At 31.8% G+C, this 19,522-nt stretch overlaps 1 protein-coding gene across 1 annotated transcript in view; it reads right to left on the bottom strand.

Moving 5' to 3' along the window:
- LOC143073779 (uncharacterized) overlaps nt 1-19,522 on the bottom strand; it is a 206,144-nt gene that overhangs the window by 177,859 nt on the left and 8,763 nt on the right. The window contains exons 2-7 of the mRNA XM_076249535.1: nt 18,129-18,345; nt 6,554-6,655; nt 4,698-4,745; nt 1,770-1,873; nt 1,243-1,310; nt 235-407 (exon numbers count right to left, since the gene is read on the bottom strand). Of these exons, the coding sequence (XP_076105650.1) occupies nt 235-407; nt 1,243-1,310; nt 1,770-1,873; nt 4,698-4,745; nt 6,554-6,655; nt 18,129-18,345 (712 nt within the window). The remainder of the gene's footprint in view (nt 1-234; nt 408-1,242; nt 1,311-1,769; nt 1,874-4,697; nt 4,746-6,553; nt 6,656-18,128; nt 18,346-19,522) is intronic.

Here is a 19,522-nt window from a genome sequence, read left to right as displayed (position 1 = left end):
GAGGATAATTTTATTATATACATCTCAACTTGTTTTTAAAAAATCTTTAAATCTGAATGGCAAGTTTGATAAAAATTAAATAATCTCACCAATAGCTTGGCTAGATTAACTTAAAAATATGTCATTTACTATTAAAAAAACTGTTATAAGTAAAAAAAACTAATAAAAAATCTTGTGTAAGGAGTGTGAAGTTTACAGTTTTTACATTTAAATTCTTTACTGATTTATTCTTACCAATGACTGCTGTCACAGTTACTTGTTCTACAGCCTGGATCAAATCAGAAGAAGATGCTGAGTCAGCTTTAATTTGCTGTACACTTTGTTCTGTAGCTTGTTGTACAGTGGTAACTGTCTGTATTGTATTTGGGTTTAATGTTATTATATAGTCTACTACTATACTTCCTTGGCTGAAATACAAGTATACTGGTCACTTAATTGTATTATGACCAGAGCTTAGAAGTCATTGATACAGAAAATGGTGTCCTCCCCCTTAGGTTAAAGACAACATTACACTGACTGTACAGATTAAAGGAATTTTGAAACAGCTGTCCATTGAATGATTTTTAGGCAAGGCTGATCACACTCTAAACACCTTTGCTTTTAAAGTGCCAACCACACATCTTTTTTTTTTCCAGATGCAAGTCATTTTTAATTACACATTCTAGTCCTCTTTTCATGAAAATATCAATGATTTTTTAACTTCCAATGTGAAATCTAATATATCAATCTATTCTATAAGTTCAGTAATATGCCTTGCCACAGGAACACCTTTTGTACTTTTCAGTTTGCAGGCTATATATTTGTTCTCTTTTGTTGTTTGGATTGTATTTTGTACATACTATATATTTGTTCACCATTTCTGTGTGGATTGTATTTTTTTATATCAGGTATTTGTATTTACCTAATCTGACTTTTTATTTTTTCCCTGCACATTTGATTTAGTACTTAAGTCCTTCAATATAAAGCCACAATGTTCATCCAAGCCACAATGTATAAAAAGTAAACAATTATAGGTCAAAGTACAGCTTTCAACAATGGAGCCTAGGCCCACACCAAACATCAAGCTATACAGGGCATTAAAATTACTAGTGTAAAACAATTCAAACATGAAAACCATCTCAACAAAAAAATAAGTTTAGACTTATAACCTTTGACAGTACTTTTTCAGTGTGGCAAAGGAACATTAACCTTATGGCTTTTATTCATCTGAAGTATTTTTTAGCTCTTTATTGTTGTACTCACCTAAGTCCTGTTACTGTTACTCCTTGAAAGTCATTCTTCAAAGCAGATCCTTGATACATAGATGCTAGCTGCAACATAAAGAATGATGTTTTCAAGAAAAAATCAATTTTAAAACAAGTACATGTGTTTGAAAGACACCATGCAAAACTTATAATTTCTTATGTTGACGGAACCATGAAATATAGATTAAAACCTAATTTGGCAATGTTTATTAAACTTCAAATGATCATAATTTACATTGATGTTTTTACACTAAATCATTTGGATGTGAACAGGTTGATATCAGAGTCTGGAAAAAATGATTGGTGTATTTGTTATTAGCTTTGAACTAGCTTTCAGTAACAGTGAGTACTATAATGGGTACTTTATGTAATGCAATAAGAATGGAAAAAAAGTAAAGAGAATATATATGTACTTGTAACTTTTGTAAATATCTTAACAAACTGCCATTTTCATATTTAGATATCAATTCACTAGTAAAGTTACTGCATGTAGCCATTGGTTTTTGAATAAAGAGTTGAACTTACCTGCCCTTCTAATTTTGCTTTCATGTCTTTATATTGTGGACTATTCTGATTGGCATATGCAGCATCATATGGTTTATTGATCTTCATGGACGTCTGAAACTTTCCTACAATAAATATATTGAGATAAACAATCTATCCAAGGTAAATATCTAAAATAAAATTAAACAAAAAACCTTTTTAGAATTATTTTAGAGAGTTGAAGACTTGAGACCAATTCCTGGTATACTTAATATTTTCAAGGGATGTAACCTATTTAAAATATTTGATCTGCAATTTTGTTCGAAATTGTTCTTGACATTGGTGATATTAAGATTTGTTATGAATTTGATGAAAATCTGGCAAAATTGTACATGTGAATGCCCTTACAATACTGTGGATTCATTTATTTTCGTGGGTACCAATTTTCGTGAAAACTTACATGTTCGTGGATATTTAAATTCGTGGTTTTGCTTAAGTCTGCATACAAGCCTATTTGAAATTTGTTATTCGTTGAACATTTATTTTCGTGGTTCTTCTGTGCCAACGAAATCAACGAAAATTGGTATCCCACGAATAATAATGAATCCACAGTATGCTTACAATTACAGAGTTGAAAACTTGACACTAATAAACATTAAATTTGATGGTAAAAGGTGTGTTTAAGATCAAAAACTAATGTAAACCTTCCAATTTTTTTCTCAACTAATGAATTTAAAGATTGACATAATTGTATAGGCACTTATCAAAGAATACTGTATGCATAACCTCTACGTGTGTTTTGCTTATTGTGTAGTTGGGCTGCTGTCTCCCTGACATAAACTATAATATCCCCTTCTATTCATTAGAGTTTCTCACTTTGTCAGTTGAAAGACTGGAAAGAGTTCATTGTTGTTGCTACATATACATTTAGGGAAATAACCATTGAGGCATATGGAAGACATGCATATTTGAACATTGCATAATTGTTGTCAACAAAATTCCTGAGATCGGAACCTGACCCTTCAGTAATGTTTACAAATATTAACCTTATATTATATATTTAGGCATTGTACTGTGAGTGAGTGAGTCAGACTATAGAAATATAGTCCCCTCAAACCACATCATATTTTCTATCATCATGATACTATCATAAAAGTGAAAAGATTTGACTTTCACATATTAAATAAATCATCTTATCTGGTCTATTATTCAAATAGCCATTTCTTGAAGAAAAAACAACAGCAACAACAAAAAATGCCAAAACTATCTTTACTGTGGAATGCTTTCTGTAAATATATTGATTGTAAAATAATATTTTCTTTATGTAAGGTATTGATTGAAGATTTTCACATACTTATGTCGGCCATGAAATACTAAAAACAACCAATACAAAGACCTATTATTGAGAGAATTATGTAAAGTGTCATTTCTTTAAATTTGCAGAACACGTTTAATACATCATTCAAATAATGATGAAATAATATTCTTTAAACCACTGTGACTGTGACTAAACATTTGTGTGAAGATGTCTTTAGGACTGTTTTGTAAGACAACAGTATTAAGGTTCATCCTATACAAATATTAAATGTCTCTGATGAAAAGATATACTGCCTCAAGTCATGAAAATAGTCAATTATATTTAAAGTGAATACATGATTGTATATGTATAGGCATTCTGTTTCTTTTACACAGGTTTTTTCTTACTATTGATATCTTTTAATAAATACAGGAAAATGTGCTGCTTTGTCCTGTCACTAAAACATTTTTAAATGTTATGTAACATAATAACTATTCCACCTTGAGTTTTCCCTTTAATCTACATTTTATATTCAGACTACAATTGATGGAAGAAATAGATATATTCTTTTGAAAGTGATAACCATTTGATTCTTGTTTGGCACCATATTGCTGCAGCCCATTCAAGAAAATAGAGAAAAACTTCAAATGTGTGGGTAATAATTCAAGGACTATGACATGTAGATATTAATATAATGTTTATACATAATAGACAGGGGTTCTGATACAACTGAAATATCATCTACTGTATCTAAGTTACTTAGTTTGGACTTAAAACTTATAATACTTGAAACCTTGGTATCTTAGACATGATTTAAGGCTTCTTTTAAAACCAATATAGATAGATCAATGTTTAAATCGCATTTTTGTAAATGATTATCAATAATTTAAATATTTGGCCTTGTAATATAGTGTTAGTTCATATAAAATAATTGGGGCAGAACAGAATTATATACAATACTCAGCTTACTACAGTGTGGTAAATAAGTCTGACTGACCAACTATCAATACATCTCAGTTTAGGTCAAACATAATGGGTCTAATAATTCAGTTAAGGTCATCCATGGATTTCTTACATTACAGATGAGATTTTCTTTTTTTTATCAAAAGTCAAAATATGAATAACAGATAATGTGAATTATTAAATCAATACATCCTTACTGCACATAAAGTCCATTAGACTTCAAGACTTCAATAATCAATATACAGGTATCTCTACATTATGTCTAGCCCTGAATTATCATAAGCTAAATGAGCGGAGATCATCCAAAGATATGCCACTGATATCAAAATCACTAAAGAACTAAAAACATTAGATAGTATAAACATACAATCACTGACGAGGATCATAACTTTTGATCATACAGCTTTTCGCAAATTTAGGTCTTATACATCCTTTGGGTTTCAAATGTTCCCTTCATCAATGAATATAAAAGAATACCAATAACAGCAATTTACTAGTTAGGTATTGTCTTTTCCTTGCTGTAAGCTTTTAGTTCCTTGGTTCACTATTTATCAGTTACTGCTTAGATAAGGCACAGCAATACAAGAACACTTCCATTGAAACATGGTAACTTCCAGAGTATTTGTGTCATGTGCATCCACGACATGGCTCTTTTCAATATTTGTAAATAACCATTCAAAGGTAATGGTGGGACATATAATTATATATACCTTTTTCATACTGTGATTCCTTAGAAACCGTGTCTGGTTTGTCCATGACTAAAATTAGAAATTTTAGTGAATTGATATTCTGAAATGATTAGTATTAACGGCAAATCATAAAACATAAAAAAAATAAAAAACGAAAGGCATCTAAAAACTAAGAAAAAACATCTTATGATTAATTTCTGGATAAAACAGCACTCTTCTTGAGTATTATGGCTTCTTTGCAGGATTATATCACTGTGGTAAAAACAGCTATTACTATCAAGCAGCATTTCAGTCTTACATGCATGATTATTTTAGTTGTTTATGGCTTTGAACTAGCTGTCAGTAATTGTTAGTACTATCTGATCTGTACTAGGTGCATTTTTGTTGTGGGGATGTATAAGTACCTGTTCAAATCCAATCTGTGTTTTTGTGAGATGTATTTCTATTTGTATCAATCTGATTTCAGCCTGATTTTTATAGTAAGGTGTCATGTTGTACTGTAACACAAATGTTTCAGATTTGTGGAAAGGTGGGTGCCGTCAAACAAGTTTAACCCTGCAACATTCTGTATATGCCTACACAAAGTCAGGAGCCTGTAATTCAGTGGTTGTTGTTTGTTGCTGTTTAACATTTTTGTTTTTTGTTTATTATTTTGTATATAAATTAGGCCTTTGGTTTTCTTTTTTTAATTGTTTTACATTTGTCATTTCAGAGCCTTTTTAGTTTTATAGCTGACAACGCCTGTGGGCTTTGCTCATTGATGAAGGCTTTACAGTGACCTATAGTTGTTAATTTGTGTGCTTTTAGTCTCTTGTGAAGAGTTGTCTCATTGGCAATCATAACACATCTTTTTGTTTTTATATAGATGAAATTAAAAAAAAGTGAACAATGAGCTTGGGTCCACTTTTGATAGCACAGGAAAATAATGAGTTATTGATGTGCAATCACCTACCATTAAAATATATACTGAGGAACAAAAGAAAATCTAATTTCAACATGAGAACTTTATTAATCATATTATTACTTACTCCCGAAATATATACCAAGGAATACTGCCAGACCTATAACTAACAGGAGAACTATAATAATGATTGCTATCACTTTAACTTCCAAAATATACACCAAGGAATACTGCCAGACCTATAACTAACAGGAGAACTATAATAATGATTGCTATCACTTACTCCCGAAATATATACCAAGGAATACTGCCAGACCTATAACTAACAGGAGAACTATAATAATGATTGCTATCACTTACTTCCAAAATATACACCAAGGAATACTGCCAGACCTATAACTAACAGGAGAACTATAATAATGATTGCTATCACTTACTTCCAAAATATATACCAAGGAATACTGCCAGACCTATAACTAACAGGAGAACTATAATAATGATTGCTATCACTTACTTCCAAAATATATACCAAGGAATACTGCCAGACCTATAACTAACAGGAGAACTATAATAATGATTGCTATCACTTACTTCCAAAATATATACCAAGGAATACTGCCAGACCTATAACTAACAGGAGAACTATAATAATGATTGCTATCACTTACTTCCAAAATATATACCAAGGAATACTGCCAGACCTATAACTAACAGGAGAACTATAATAATGATTGCTATCACTTACTTCCAAAATATATACCAAGGAATACTGCCAGACCTATAACTAACAGGAGAACTATAATAATGATTGCTATCACTTACTTCCAAAATATATACCAAGGAATACTGCCAGACCTATAACTAACAGGAGAACTATAATAATGATTGCTATCACTTACTTCCAAAATATACACCAAGGAATACTGCCAGACCTATAACTAACAGGAGAACTATAATAATGATTGCTATCACTTACTTCCAAAATATACACCAAGGAATACTGCCAGACCTATAACTAACAGGAGAACTATAATAATGATTGCTATCAAACATCTACTTCTCTTCTTTCTGTAAGTATCTAAAATGATAAATAAATGTTTCCTATTAATAACATGCTCACTTTTGCATCTTTTTCTTATTATTTTGTAGCCTCTCTGATTCTTTCATAAGAAACAGGCCTGGTCTCTCGATCATAACACTTTACTCAGTACTGGGAGTACAAAATTTGTCCTGGAAACACCAAATCCAGTTTGATTCTCATACATTCAAACTTTTAAGACCACAAGGCCTGGGGAAAGTAATTCTTTACATTGCAATATTACACCCAAATCTCATGTAATCAATTACATTACAATGACATTGTCAATGAAATTAATTACAATACAATTGCATTGTTGATGAAATTAATTATGTTACAATTACATTGTCAATGAAATGCATAACAATTACAATTTAATTATTTTTGTGCTTAAAACTTTATCATTTAAGCATTAAAAATGTTAACCAGTTAGTATAAGTTTTTTTCTAATCAATTCTAGCCTTTAAACATTTGTAGAATAAAATTGAAAATGGGAATGGGAAATGTGTGAAAAAGACAGCAACCCAACCAAAGACCAGAAGCATCTTTTATGTTCTGAAAAATGAATAACATTTGTATCTCTCATGTCCTTTTTGATAAAAAAGAGGACCTTGATTATTATCCTTTTTGTTGAAATTTTCTTTTGGCCTAGAATTAAAACTGTGTAATTGAAAGTCTTGTACTGTGATAACAGCAGATGTCAGTGGTAATTGAATGCTTAAGTGAATAGGCAGCTGAGAAAGCCAGTCATGGAAGGAACATATACATATAGTAATTGCAGTTCTTTTAAAGAGAAAACTTCATCCAAGCCTTCTGTTTTGAAAAAAAACATTGTATGAATATATCAAAGAAATGAAAGAAATATTTTTATGGTGGGTATATAAATAAATTTTACATTCTGTATAAAAATAAGAATTATGCTGTGTTTATCATAGGCAATGCAAAACGGCACGGGACGTTTGTGCATTTTCATAGGACATTTGCGCTTTTATTTTTGGACACTTGGGCTTTAAATCATAGGACATTTGCGCTTTTGCAATATTTGGTTTTAGGAAAAAGGAGGACCACCTCTTTTATCAGGGCTTGGGACCGGCATGCTTAACCTCGCAGAGTTAAAAGTTTTAAAATCATTGCATAGCACATTTCTTAGCACATTGACATATGTTAAAAAGTTTAACTAAAACTAGTAAAAGAAAACATTCTTAATCCATGTTAACACAAACAGTTTTTCGCTTGATATCTTAAGCCCAAGGACCGAAAAAAAAATAGCTCTTGTTATCTGTTCTGACTGGTATTTCTCCCATGTTTCAAATAAATCATCATGTTTCTCAATAGTTGGGGTGCCTGCTCATCAATATAACAAATCATAATGTAAATAACCGACTGTTGTCAAATGATACTCTTCAAAAAGAAAAAAATATTTGCAGAATGAGTGAGTAAAACTGTTCATTTAAGTGGGCATGGAAGAATTCTGCACCATTTGTCATAATCATGAAAAAATATAAGTTAAATTCATCTACGTTATATTATTTCTTCTTAAAATTACAGGTGCACAATGATAGGTAAAAAGCACAAATGTCAGGTCAATTGAATACAGGTGATTCAAAATTTAAAGTGCAAATGTCCATAGTATTTGAAGCGCAAATGTCCTGGTCCATAGTATTTGAAGCGCAAATGTCCTATCGTTTTACAGGTAAAAAAGCGCAAACGTCCTGTGCCCATGCAAAAACAGTTTACCCTGGACAATAAAAGAGTGTTATGCACCTTCAAATTGTACACTTTCAATATTCAGTATAATTTTCTTAAATAATTAAAGCAGAGACTAAATATATTCATTAATCATTTGTTTAAATTCTTAAAATAATTTGCATTAATCTTATAATCAATTAAACCATGGCCATGACATTTACATTTCTGTATAAAGGTTAAGCTATTTAAAAATGAGACACAACAACTTTTACATGCATACTATATATTACACAATGATTCAAAGATTATTTTTTGAATTATTTTTCTTTCTTGTAATATTGTATTAATTGTTATGTTTAGGAGACAGTTTATTTTTAAAATATGAAATTAAAAGCATTGTTGCTAAACTTTTTTTATTCGGTATATATTAACAAAATACTATTCTCGCATGACAAACTTTTGTAAATAGTAAAAGTTTGAATCCTCATGTGTCATCCACAAACACTTTGCAAATTAACGAATTTAAATCACATTTAGAAACACAATAATAATGAAGTAAGTATTGAACCTGAGCTTCTGAAAAGAAAAGAAAACAGCCTTCATTGTACCTACCAAATTTGATTTGATGTGGCATGTTTTCACGTTCTTTGGATGAATAATCTATATATTTATTGGGTAACCTGTCACTACTTTTGCTATGCTCACTGCTCGTCTTTTGAGCCAATTCTTGTAAATTTGCAGAACTATCTTTATAGTCTTTAAAATGAAAATACTCTGTTTTCCGTTTTTCAGCAGCAGCCGAACTTTTTGTTTCTCTCATCTGTGGCACATCCTCGTTACCACAGAGGTCTATAACTATCAGTACTGATATAAGCATGATTTATATATGCTGCACCCTGAGTGTCTGGATGAGGAACATTATTGTCAGCAGATGACATTCCATTCTGCCCTATAGTACTAGCGTTAATCCCATTCTCATTTTCAAAACCTTTGCCACTCTCAAGGTCATCTGTTTCCATCATTTTATGCAGTATCCATTAAATTAAACATGCTTTTTATATCCCAATTGTTAACACTAATGTAAATCCTATCTTAATTCACTACAATCGGGGATCTTCCTCTAAATTATAGACTTAAGTTTTATATCCACACACCCAAGTTTAAATATACAATAAACAAGTTATATAGCAGTATTTTTTATACAAGAATTAAATTATGTATAGTTGTTTTGCATGGATGGAGCAATGTCAATTCACATTGTAATTATAGCTACATTTGAACTTCACGAACCATGATAAGTTTTTATTTAAAGCCCTATGAATATTTAAAAAGAAGATCAATGTGAAAATGCAGAATGAATTTGTTTTTATGGTATGCAGTATAAAGCCTTGTAACTTACATAATTATTTTACATATGGATTTTTATAAAGAATATCTAGTAAATCATTTTTTGTTTTAGACTTCTACGCTTTCAAAGTGATCATCAGAATAAACTGGAAAATTGTAGTATAATTAAATCAGAAGTCAGTAATGTGGCCATGCATAAAAACTTCCAACAACACATGTCTAGTATAACATTTTTTGCTTTAGACTTCTACCCTTATAAAATTTTGATCAGAATAAAATGGGATTGTAGTATAATTAAATCAGAAGTCAGTAAAGTGGTCATGCATAAAAACTTCCAAAAACACATGTTAAGGTGTACAGCTAATTGCTTAAATTTAATAGTTAGAATCCAGTTACTCTGGAAACTAAGTAAGTACATGTACCGACAGTACCTACAAAATTTTAAAATCTAAGGTACCTTACATTCTCCAATCACAACAAAAGTGTAAATTTTTAAGAAAATGGACCTAAGAATACTCAATCTGACAGTGCTACATATTGAAAATAAATTTGAAATGGAATTAGACTACAATTTGACCAATCACACAACAACGAAAACAGGCCGTCAAAATGATGGCAACTAGTGTTTTTGATTACAATATTATGCTAGATCTTCATTTTGTCATCAGTAACATATCAATATTTGAAAAGGATAATTAGAATGCTTTCAACTAAAACAGGATGGAAATGCCTTAAAAATCCATTTTCCAATCAAAAAAGACCATTAACCTCTGAACAGCAATGGTGAAAACCACAAATATTGAACTAGATTTTAGATCATCAGTAACAACATATAAACATTTGAAAAGAATTAATACAACAATTGTCAAGTTGTTGCATGGAAACTCCTAAAAGTACCAAATTCTAATAAATTTAGGACCATAACTTCTGAACAGCAAAAGTGAAAATCCTCACTATCAAACTTGGACCTCATTTTTGTCATCAGTAACAATAAAGGAAAATTTGAAAGCACTTGTTTAAAGATTCATAAATTATTTCACTAAAACAACATGATGTGCCACTTTCAAAGAAATCAAAGATTGCAAAAGTGTAATAATTGCAATAAATAGGAGGGTAAAAATTTGAACGGTAAGCTTACTTTCACTATTACAAACAAGAACAAAGTTTAGAGAAAACCAATCCAAGCATTTCCTGATCTCAGAGAGGAGCATCAACTACAAATGTATTAACTTTTTGATTCAAAATGGAGTGTTATCATGGAGTGTTATCATATGAATAAGTGCACTTGACCATTAAAAACAAATAGATGGGTAAAATACACCCCAAATGTACCTTCACTACAGTGTATGGGTAGGTATATTTAATTTCATATATGTAATAGATATATTTTCACCTATTTATTCACCAAAGGATTTTTTGGGTGATAATGTTGTTGAAGTCTCCTTCTGATTTGTTTTTCTCTCAACCGAAACATGTATACAGCAGTTTTTTTCACAATATATAGTTTTACCGGTTGTACATTGCACATAAACAGTTTAATTTTGGTACTAAACAAGATTTCAACCTTGACCACAATATTTAGTTGAAATTAAAACAAAATGCTGAATTAACCTGAATTTTATTGTTTCTTGTCACAATCCCTAGACACTTTGGGTTCTAACTTACAACAATCTTTTACATTTTTATATCTATCCTGCCATTATAGTCTGCTTGAATGGTATATGGTACATTAAATCTGTTCACATCAAACATACTAAAGAGATATCTATCATTACAAGGACAAAACATATACAATGGTATAAAAAAAGGAAAGAGTTTTGTTTACAAATCTGATCGAAATAAATAAATATTAATAATTCAAATATCCTCCAGCTGTTATTATTATTCATTTCTGAATGAGTTATTAATACAATTAGTAAACACATAAATAATTGATTTGGATTAGTAAAAGTATCATGTTCACAGAGAGAGAAGACCAAACAGACAAATATCATATTTCTCATGAAGTGAAGATGAAGGAATGAAATATCCTGTTCACAGAGAGAAAAGATCAAACAGACAATATATCCTGTTCAGAGAGAGAGAGGACCAAACAGACAAAATATCCTGTTCACAGGAGATAAGACCAAACAGACAAAATATCCTGTTCACAGAAAGAGAAGACCAACAGAGAAATATCCTGTTCACAGAGAGACAAGACCAAACAGACAAAATATCCTGTTCAGAGAGAGAGAGAGGACCAAACAGACAAAATATCCTACTCACAGAGAGAGAGAAGACCAAACATACAAAATATCCTGTTCAGAGAGAGAGAGAGAGAACCAAACAGACAAAATATCCTGTTCACAGAAAGAGAGAGAAGACCAAACAGACAAAATATCCTGTTCACAGAAAGAGAAGACCAACAAAGAAATATCCTGTTCACAGAGAGACAAGACCAAACAGACAAAATATCCTGTTCACACAGAGAGAGAGAGGACCAAACAGACAAAATATCCTGTTCACAGAGAGAGAGAGAAGACCAAACACAAAATATCCTGTTCACTGAAAGAGAAGATCAAACAGACAAAATATCCTGTTCACGGAGAGAGAAGACCAAACAGACAAAATATCCTGTTCACAGAGCGAAGACCAAACAGACAAAGTATCCTGTTCACAGAAAGAATATCAAACAGACAAATATCCTGTTCACAGAGAGAGAAGACCAAACAGACAAAATATCCTGTTCACAGAAAGAGAAGACCAAACAGACAAAATATCCTGTTCACAGAAAGAAGATCAAACAGACAAATATCCTGTTCACAGAAAGAAGATCAAACAGACAAATATCCTGTTCACAGAGAGAGAAGACCAAACAGACAAAATATCCTGTTCACAGAGAGAGAAGGCCAAACAGACAAAATATCCTGTTCACAGAAAGAAGATCAAACAGACAAATATCCTGTTCACACAGAGAGAAAACCAAACAGACAAAATATCCTGTTCACAGAGAGAGAAGGCCAAACAGACAAAATATCCTGTTCACAGAAAGAAGATCAAACAGACAAATATCCTGTTCACAGAGAGAGAAGACCAAACAGACAAAATATCCTGTTCACAGAGAGAGAAGACCAAACAGACAAAATATCCTGTTCACAGAAAGAAGATCAAACAGACAAAATATCCTGTTCACAGAAAGAAGATCAAACAGACAAATATCCTGTTCACAGAGAGAGAAGACCAAACAGACAAAATATCCTGTTCACAGAGAGAGAAGGCCAAACAGACAAAATATCCTGTTCACAGAAAGAAGATCAAACAGACAAATATCCTGTTCACAGAGAGAGAAGACCAAACAGACAAAATATCCTGTTCACAGAGAGAGAAGACCAAACAGACAAAATATCCTGTTCACAGAAAGAGAAGATCATACAGACAAATATCCTGTTCACAGAGAGAGAAGACCAAACAGACAAAATATCCTGTTCACAGAAAGAAGATCAAACAAACAAATATCCTGTTCACAGAAAGAAGATCAAACAGACAAATATCCTGTTCACAGAGAGAGAAGACCAAACAGACAAAATATCCTGTTCACAGAGAGAAGACCAAACAGACAAATATCCTGTTCACAGAAAGAAGATCAAACAGACAAATATCCTGTTCACAGAGAGAGAAGACCAAACAGACAAAATATCCTGTTCACAGAGAGAGAAGACCAAACAGACAAAATATCCTGTTCACAGAGAGAGAAGACCAAACAGACAAAATATCCTGTTCACAGAGAGAGAAGGCCAAACAGACAAATATCCTGTTCACAGAAAGAAGATCAAACAGACAAATATCCTGTTCACAGAGAGAGAAGACCAAACAGACAAAATATCCTGTTCACAGAGAGAGAAGACCAAACAGACAAAATATCCTGTTCACAGAGAGAGAAGACCAAACAGACAAAATATCTTGTTCACAGAGTGAGAATGCCAAACAGACAAAATATCCTGTCCACAGAGAGAAAGAGAGAGGACCAAACAGACAAAATATCCTGTTCACAGAGAGAGAAGACCAAACAGACAAAATATCCTGTTCACACAGAGAGAGGACCAAACAGACAAAATATCCTGTTCATAGAGTGAGAAGACCAAACGGACAAAATATCCTGTTCACGGAGAGAGAAGACCAAACAGACAAAATATCTTGTTCACAGAGAAAGAAGACCAAACAGACAAAATATCCTGTTCATAGAGTGAGAAGACCAAACAGACAAAATATCCTGTTCATAAAAAGCATGACCAAATATCCCGTTTACAGAAAAGGCAACACTTAAAGGCTGACCAAATATCCTTTTTTGTTCTATGGTCAGGTTGTTGTCTCTTTGACACATTCCCCATTTTCATTCTCAATTTTAAAATATCCTGTGCATAGAGTGAGAAGACCAAACAGACAAAATATCCTGTTCATAAAAAGCATGACCAAATATCCTGTTTACAGAAATGGCCTTACCAAATATCCTGTTTTCAGAAAAGGTCTGACCAAATATCCTTTTTACAGAAAAGGCCTGACCAAATATCCTATTTACAGAAAAGGCCTCACCAAATATCAAATTTACAGAAAAGGCCTGACCAAATATCAAATTTACAGAAAAGGCCTGACCAAATATCCTGTTTACAGAAAAGGCTTTGCCAAATATTCTGTTGACAGAAAGGTCTAACCAAATTAAAGAACCTTAGTGAGCACGCTCACATACCCCACGTCCCCACATTGTCATTGGAGAAATTAAATAAGTATATAAAAAAAAAATTGTATAAGAAAAAATATTGAATAATAATTTCCTGTCAATATACATAGTATGTCCTTATTATCTACAAAATTTCATGAAATTCTGTTGTGTTTTCAGAGGAGTTGAGATGACAAACTGTTGCAGAAGTACATTGAGGCAAATAAGTTCAAAGGGGCATAACTCCTAGAAAAAAATTGAACCGTAATTTTCTGTTGATATGCACATCTACATAGTATGTCCTTATTATCTACAAAGTTTCATGAAATTCTGTTGTGTGGTTTGAGAGGAGTTGCGATGACAAACTGTTGCAGTAGTACATTAAAGGAAATAAGTTCAAAGGGGCGTAACTCCTAGAAAAAAAATTGAATCGCAATTTCCCGTCGATATGCACAACTACATAGTTTGTCCTTATTATCTGAAAAGGTTTCGTGAAATTCTGTAGTGTGGTTTGAGAGGAGTTGCGATGACAAACTGTTGCAGTAGTACATTAAAGTAAATAAGTTCAAAGGGGCGTAACTCCTAGAAAAAAATTGAATCGTAATTTCCTGTAGATATGCACAACTACATAGCATGTCCTTATTATCTGAAAATGTTTCGTGAAATTCTGTTGTGTGGTTTGAGAGGAGTTGCGATGACAAGAAACAGGACTGACGGACTGACGGACGGACAGACGGACGGACTGACGGACGGACTGACGGACGGACGGACGGACGGGTCAAAAACATTATACCCTCCGCAACTTCGTTGCGTGGGGTATAATTAGCAAAAAAGCATATCAAAAGTGGACAGTAAATGATCAAATTGTGTATGAAGTGTCTGCAAATAGCCAATTAATACAAATACATATTTAGTTTCATGATATGTCTTCAATTTAGAAATCTGTACCATCTCCAGCATGGCTGAATCAAAAACTGTTAACACAGAGGCATGTCTCACTACCTTACTACAACCTTTAACAACTGTTAATGTGTAAACACAGAGGCATGTCTCACTACCTTACTACAACCTTTAACAACTGTTAATGTGTTAACACAGAGGCATGTCTCACTACCTTATAACAAAATTAATCTTTAACAACAGTTAATGTGTTAACACAGAGGCATGTCTCACTACCTTATCACAACCTTTAACAACTGTTAATCTGTTAACACAGAGGCATGTCTCACTACCTTATCACAACCTTTAACAACTGTAAATGTGTTGACACAGAGGCATGTCTCACTACCTTACTACAACCTTTAACAACTGTTAATGTGTTAACACAGAGGCATGTCTCACTACCTTATAACAAAATTAATCTTTAACAACTGTTAATGTGTTGACACAGAGGCATGTCTCACTACCTTACTACAACCTTTAACAACTGTTAATGTGTTAACACAGAGGCATGTCTCACTACCTTATAACAAAATTAATCTTTAACAACTGTTAATGTGTTGACACAGAGGTATGTCTCACTACCTTATCAAAACCTTTAACAACTGTTAATGTGTTAACACAGAGGCATGTCTCACTACCTTATCACAACCTTTAACAACTGTAAATGTGTTGACACAGAGGCATGTCTCACTACCTTACTACAACCTTTAACAACTGTTAATGTGTTAACACAGAGGCATGTCTCACTACCTTATAACAAAATTAATCTTTAACAACTGTTAATGTGTTGACACAGAGGCATGTCTCACTACCTTACTACAACCTTTAACAACTGTTAATGTGTTAACACAGAGGCATGTCTCACTACCTTATAACAAAATTAATCTTTAACAACTGTTAATGTGTTGACACAGAGGTATGTCTCACTACCTTATCAAAACCTTTAACAACTGTTAATGTGTTAACACAGAGGCATGTCTCACTACCTTATCACAACCTTTAACAACTGTTAATGGGTTGACATCATAAACTGACAAGTCTTGCTTCTACCTATTTTGACCAGGTGTGACAAAAAATGTTTTAAGTGGTCAATATGCAATTTTTTCTACTAAAAGGATATTGTATAGATAATTGATTTTTAAAAAGGAAAAGTTCTGTAATCAAACATTCCACAAATGAAAACCAAAAAATCTTTGTGATTACGTAGTAAAAGTATTTTTAAGGAAGAACTTCATTTCCTCAATTTAATGCGTAATTTGTGGTAACACTAATGATATGGGCCAAACCTTTATCCCTTATTATTTTCATAATATTGATTTCATAGTTTTGAAATATATAGTCATGAAACTGACATTAAAACCATATTAAGTTACAATGTACACAGTTTTTGTCCTTAAGCACAATGATAAGGTTCAATTCTACTACGTTGGTTTAAATACTAATAAATAAAAAAGATTAACGGAATGCAGGGATCTATAATATATATAGACAGACAAACATGATGACTTATCATAAATCACTATAATACAGCCCCCTTTGAAACAGGAAATCAAAACAGTTTTAAAAAAATTATGTTTTAACTACAACTTTTATCAATGAATACAAAATACATATAAAGGACTACAAACACCAATGTCTCTTTATTTTTAAGAAGCTCAATGAAATTCCAACTGAGTTACACAGTATTATTCATTTTCTTTCAATCTTGACTTCTAATATTCTTAACGCATTTTAAAGGCCAATATTTATTACATGATTTTTATGTATCACAGTCAATGAACTTTTGTGATATGTATCTGACAAGAGTAATACAAGTACACTGTTGCCCTCTAAAAAATAAAACGACGTAAATCTTTACAAACTGTAAAATCCCATTTTATACACTCCTTTTGTAAATTCCATGTCAAGATATGACTATCTAATCAATATAACAAGGAAATATTTTCAATTTACCATGTTTAAGTGAAATTAAGGCAGGCTGGTAACACATTCAAGATTTTAATAATTGATATTAGAGAATCACTGACCAAAACATGCTATAAAATTATATGTAAATGAAAAGAGATCATTGTAGTTTATTTATTAATTCTATGTTTTTAGAAATTTATTTATTTGTTTTATTTATTTATTTATTTATTTATTTATTTATTTATTTTTCATTTATTACTGTAATTTCAGAAATTATTGCAATGTTTTTATCATTGCGAAAAATGTGACAGGGTTATAATCGCAATAATTTAAAATCATATTTAGATATTTTTTACATGAATTAAACAGAATTTTTCTCAATAATGCAAAAATTAAAATCGCATTTTGGTCTAAAATGATAAAATCGCAATAACAAATGCACGCAATAATTTCTGAATTTACAGTATATATTATAAAGAATGTCCATTAACCAAATTCATCAAAATTTTATGTGAATTGGTCAAATTTCATAAATAATTATGACTGACAATATAACTCCCTAAAATTTGGGATTACATTCATAACTATCAATAATAAATTTCACTTCCTTCTTTCATCAATACGAAGTGATGTTGAAAACTTTAGTCATGGAAACTATGAAAACATTCAAAATAAATCTAATTCTGAGGAAAAGACATGACAGAGATGGATGGACTTTGGACTAACTTTCTATTCTTCTTGACTGAAACATCAGTTATTTCCAAACAAACTGATTGGTTCGTGTGTACTGTTATCATCAAAGTGATCAAACCATCCACATTTTACAAGAGGATTTCATAAAAGTACACACTTCATCAACTTTTTGTTTCTACAATTAATTTAAAATTTGCTCACCATCAGAGTGTTCATCAGAGCCCCTAGCAAAGGAACCTTTATTAGTATGTGGACCACTGTATGTGGCATTGTCGTAGTAGGCCAGTCCACCAGAAACCATTCCATCTTTTCTTTCACCATTCTTTACACCAGGATCACTCTGTGAGTACCAAGAATTTGCGTTGTTAGTATAATCATGGTCAGGAAGATGCAGCTTATGGACATTATACCAGGAATTCTGATATAAACAAAAAGTCATCATGAAATACAATGTATATGAAATAGAATAGTTTATGACATATAATACATATATATTTTTTTTGTATCTTATTCAACATGTTTAATGATTACCAACATAAGTGGTTTTGGAAACAAGGAGTCCTTAAAAAATGAGGAAAATAGAACGGGAGAGATCCATTTGCGCCAAAAATGCATCCTTTTGCGCCACAACTTTTTTTCTCAAATGCTACGTTTGCGCCACATGTTTAAAATTAGATTGTTTCATTTGCCCCAAAAATAAAACATGCGATTGCGCCAGTTTAAAGAAAATTACTTCCTTTCTCCTTTATTCGGACTTGGAACCGGCAGTGTTACACGGCACATGTTTCCTTTTCTAAAACATGTTTTTATTACTGCTGCTGCATGGGTACTTCCCAATTTAATGTATGTAGTAGCTTTTAACTTCTTTTTATTGTCCAAAAACACAAACATTGAAGGATGAAATCCATAAAATAGTTAATAATAGTTCATAATAATAATAAAGCCCATACGCATGGTGGGAACAAAGCTCTGTGTCATCAACATTTGTGGTTAAAACATAAAGAGCAAAAACTTCTATTTTCTATATTGGCATATCTTTGTTAAGCAAAGCAATAAGTTTAATTCTCTCTCTGTACATTGACTGTCTAATGCTGCTTAAGTCATTTAATTCTCTTCAGAAACTTGTCTTTATGATGAAATATCTCCTAACATGTGATACCTTTTGGGGCAAAAATAAGAATACATCTATAGTAATCATTAATATTCATGATAGATATATGTACAGGTAAATTGGCGCAAATGAGTTCCGAATATTGGCGCAATTGATACATTTTGAAAATAAAATTTGGCGCAAATGATACCCCTGAAAAACAGTAATTGGCGCAAAAGGACTGCTGCCAATAGAACTATAGCTATACATAAAATTTTGATACGTATTTAATTACAAACAATGATTATATCATTTGAACTCTGATAGATAGTTGGGTCACTGGCAATAATACCACATCTTAGTACTTATTTGTATGATACATAGATGTATATATTGTTATTTCACACATGTTTAATACCGAATATATGATGTTTTAATTCAAATGATGTCTGATTCTTCAGTTTGTTCAAAATTCTGACCAGTTGAACAGTTTGGTTTAATATAA

The sequence above is a fragment of the Mytilus galloprovincialis genome, chromosome 4 (genome assembly GCF_965363235.1).
Source record: "Mytilus galloprovincialis chromosome 4, xbMytGall1.hap1.1, whole genome shotgun sequence".
Classification (NCBI taxonomy): Eukaryota; Metazoa; Mollusca; class Bivalvia; order Mytilida; family Mytilidae; genus Mytilus; species Mytilus galloprovincialis.
The sequence above is the reverse complement of the archived record's forward strand: the minus strand, read 5'-3'. Positions and strand labels throughout refer to the sequence as shown.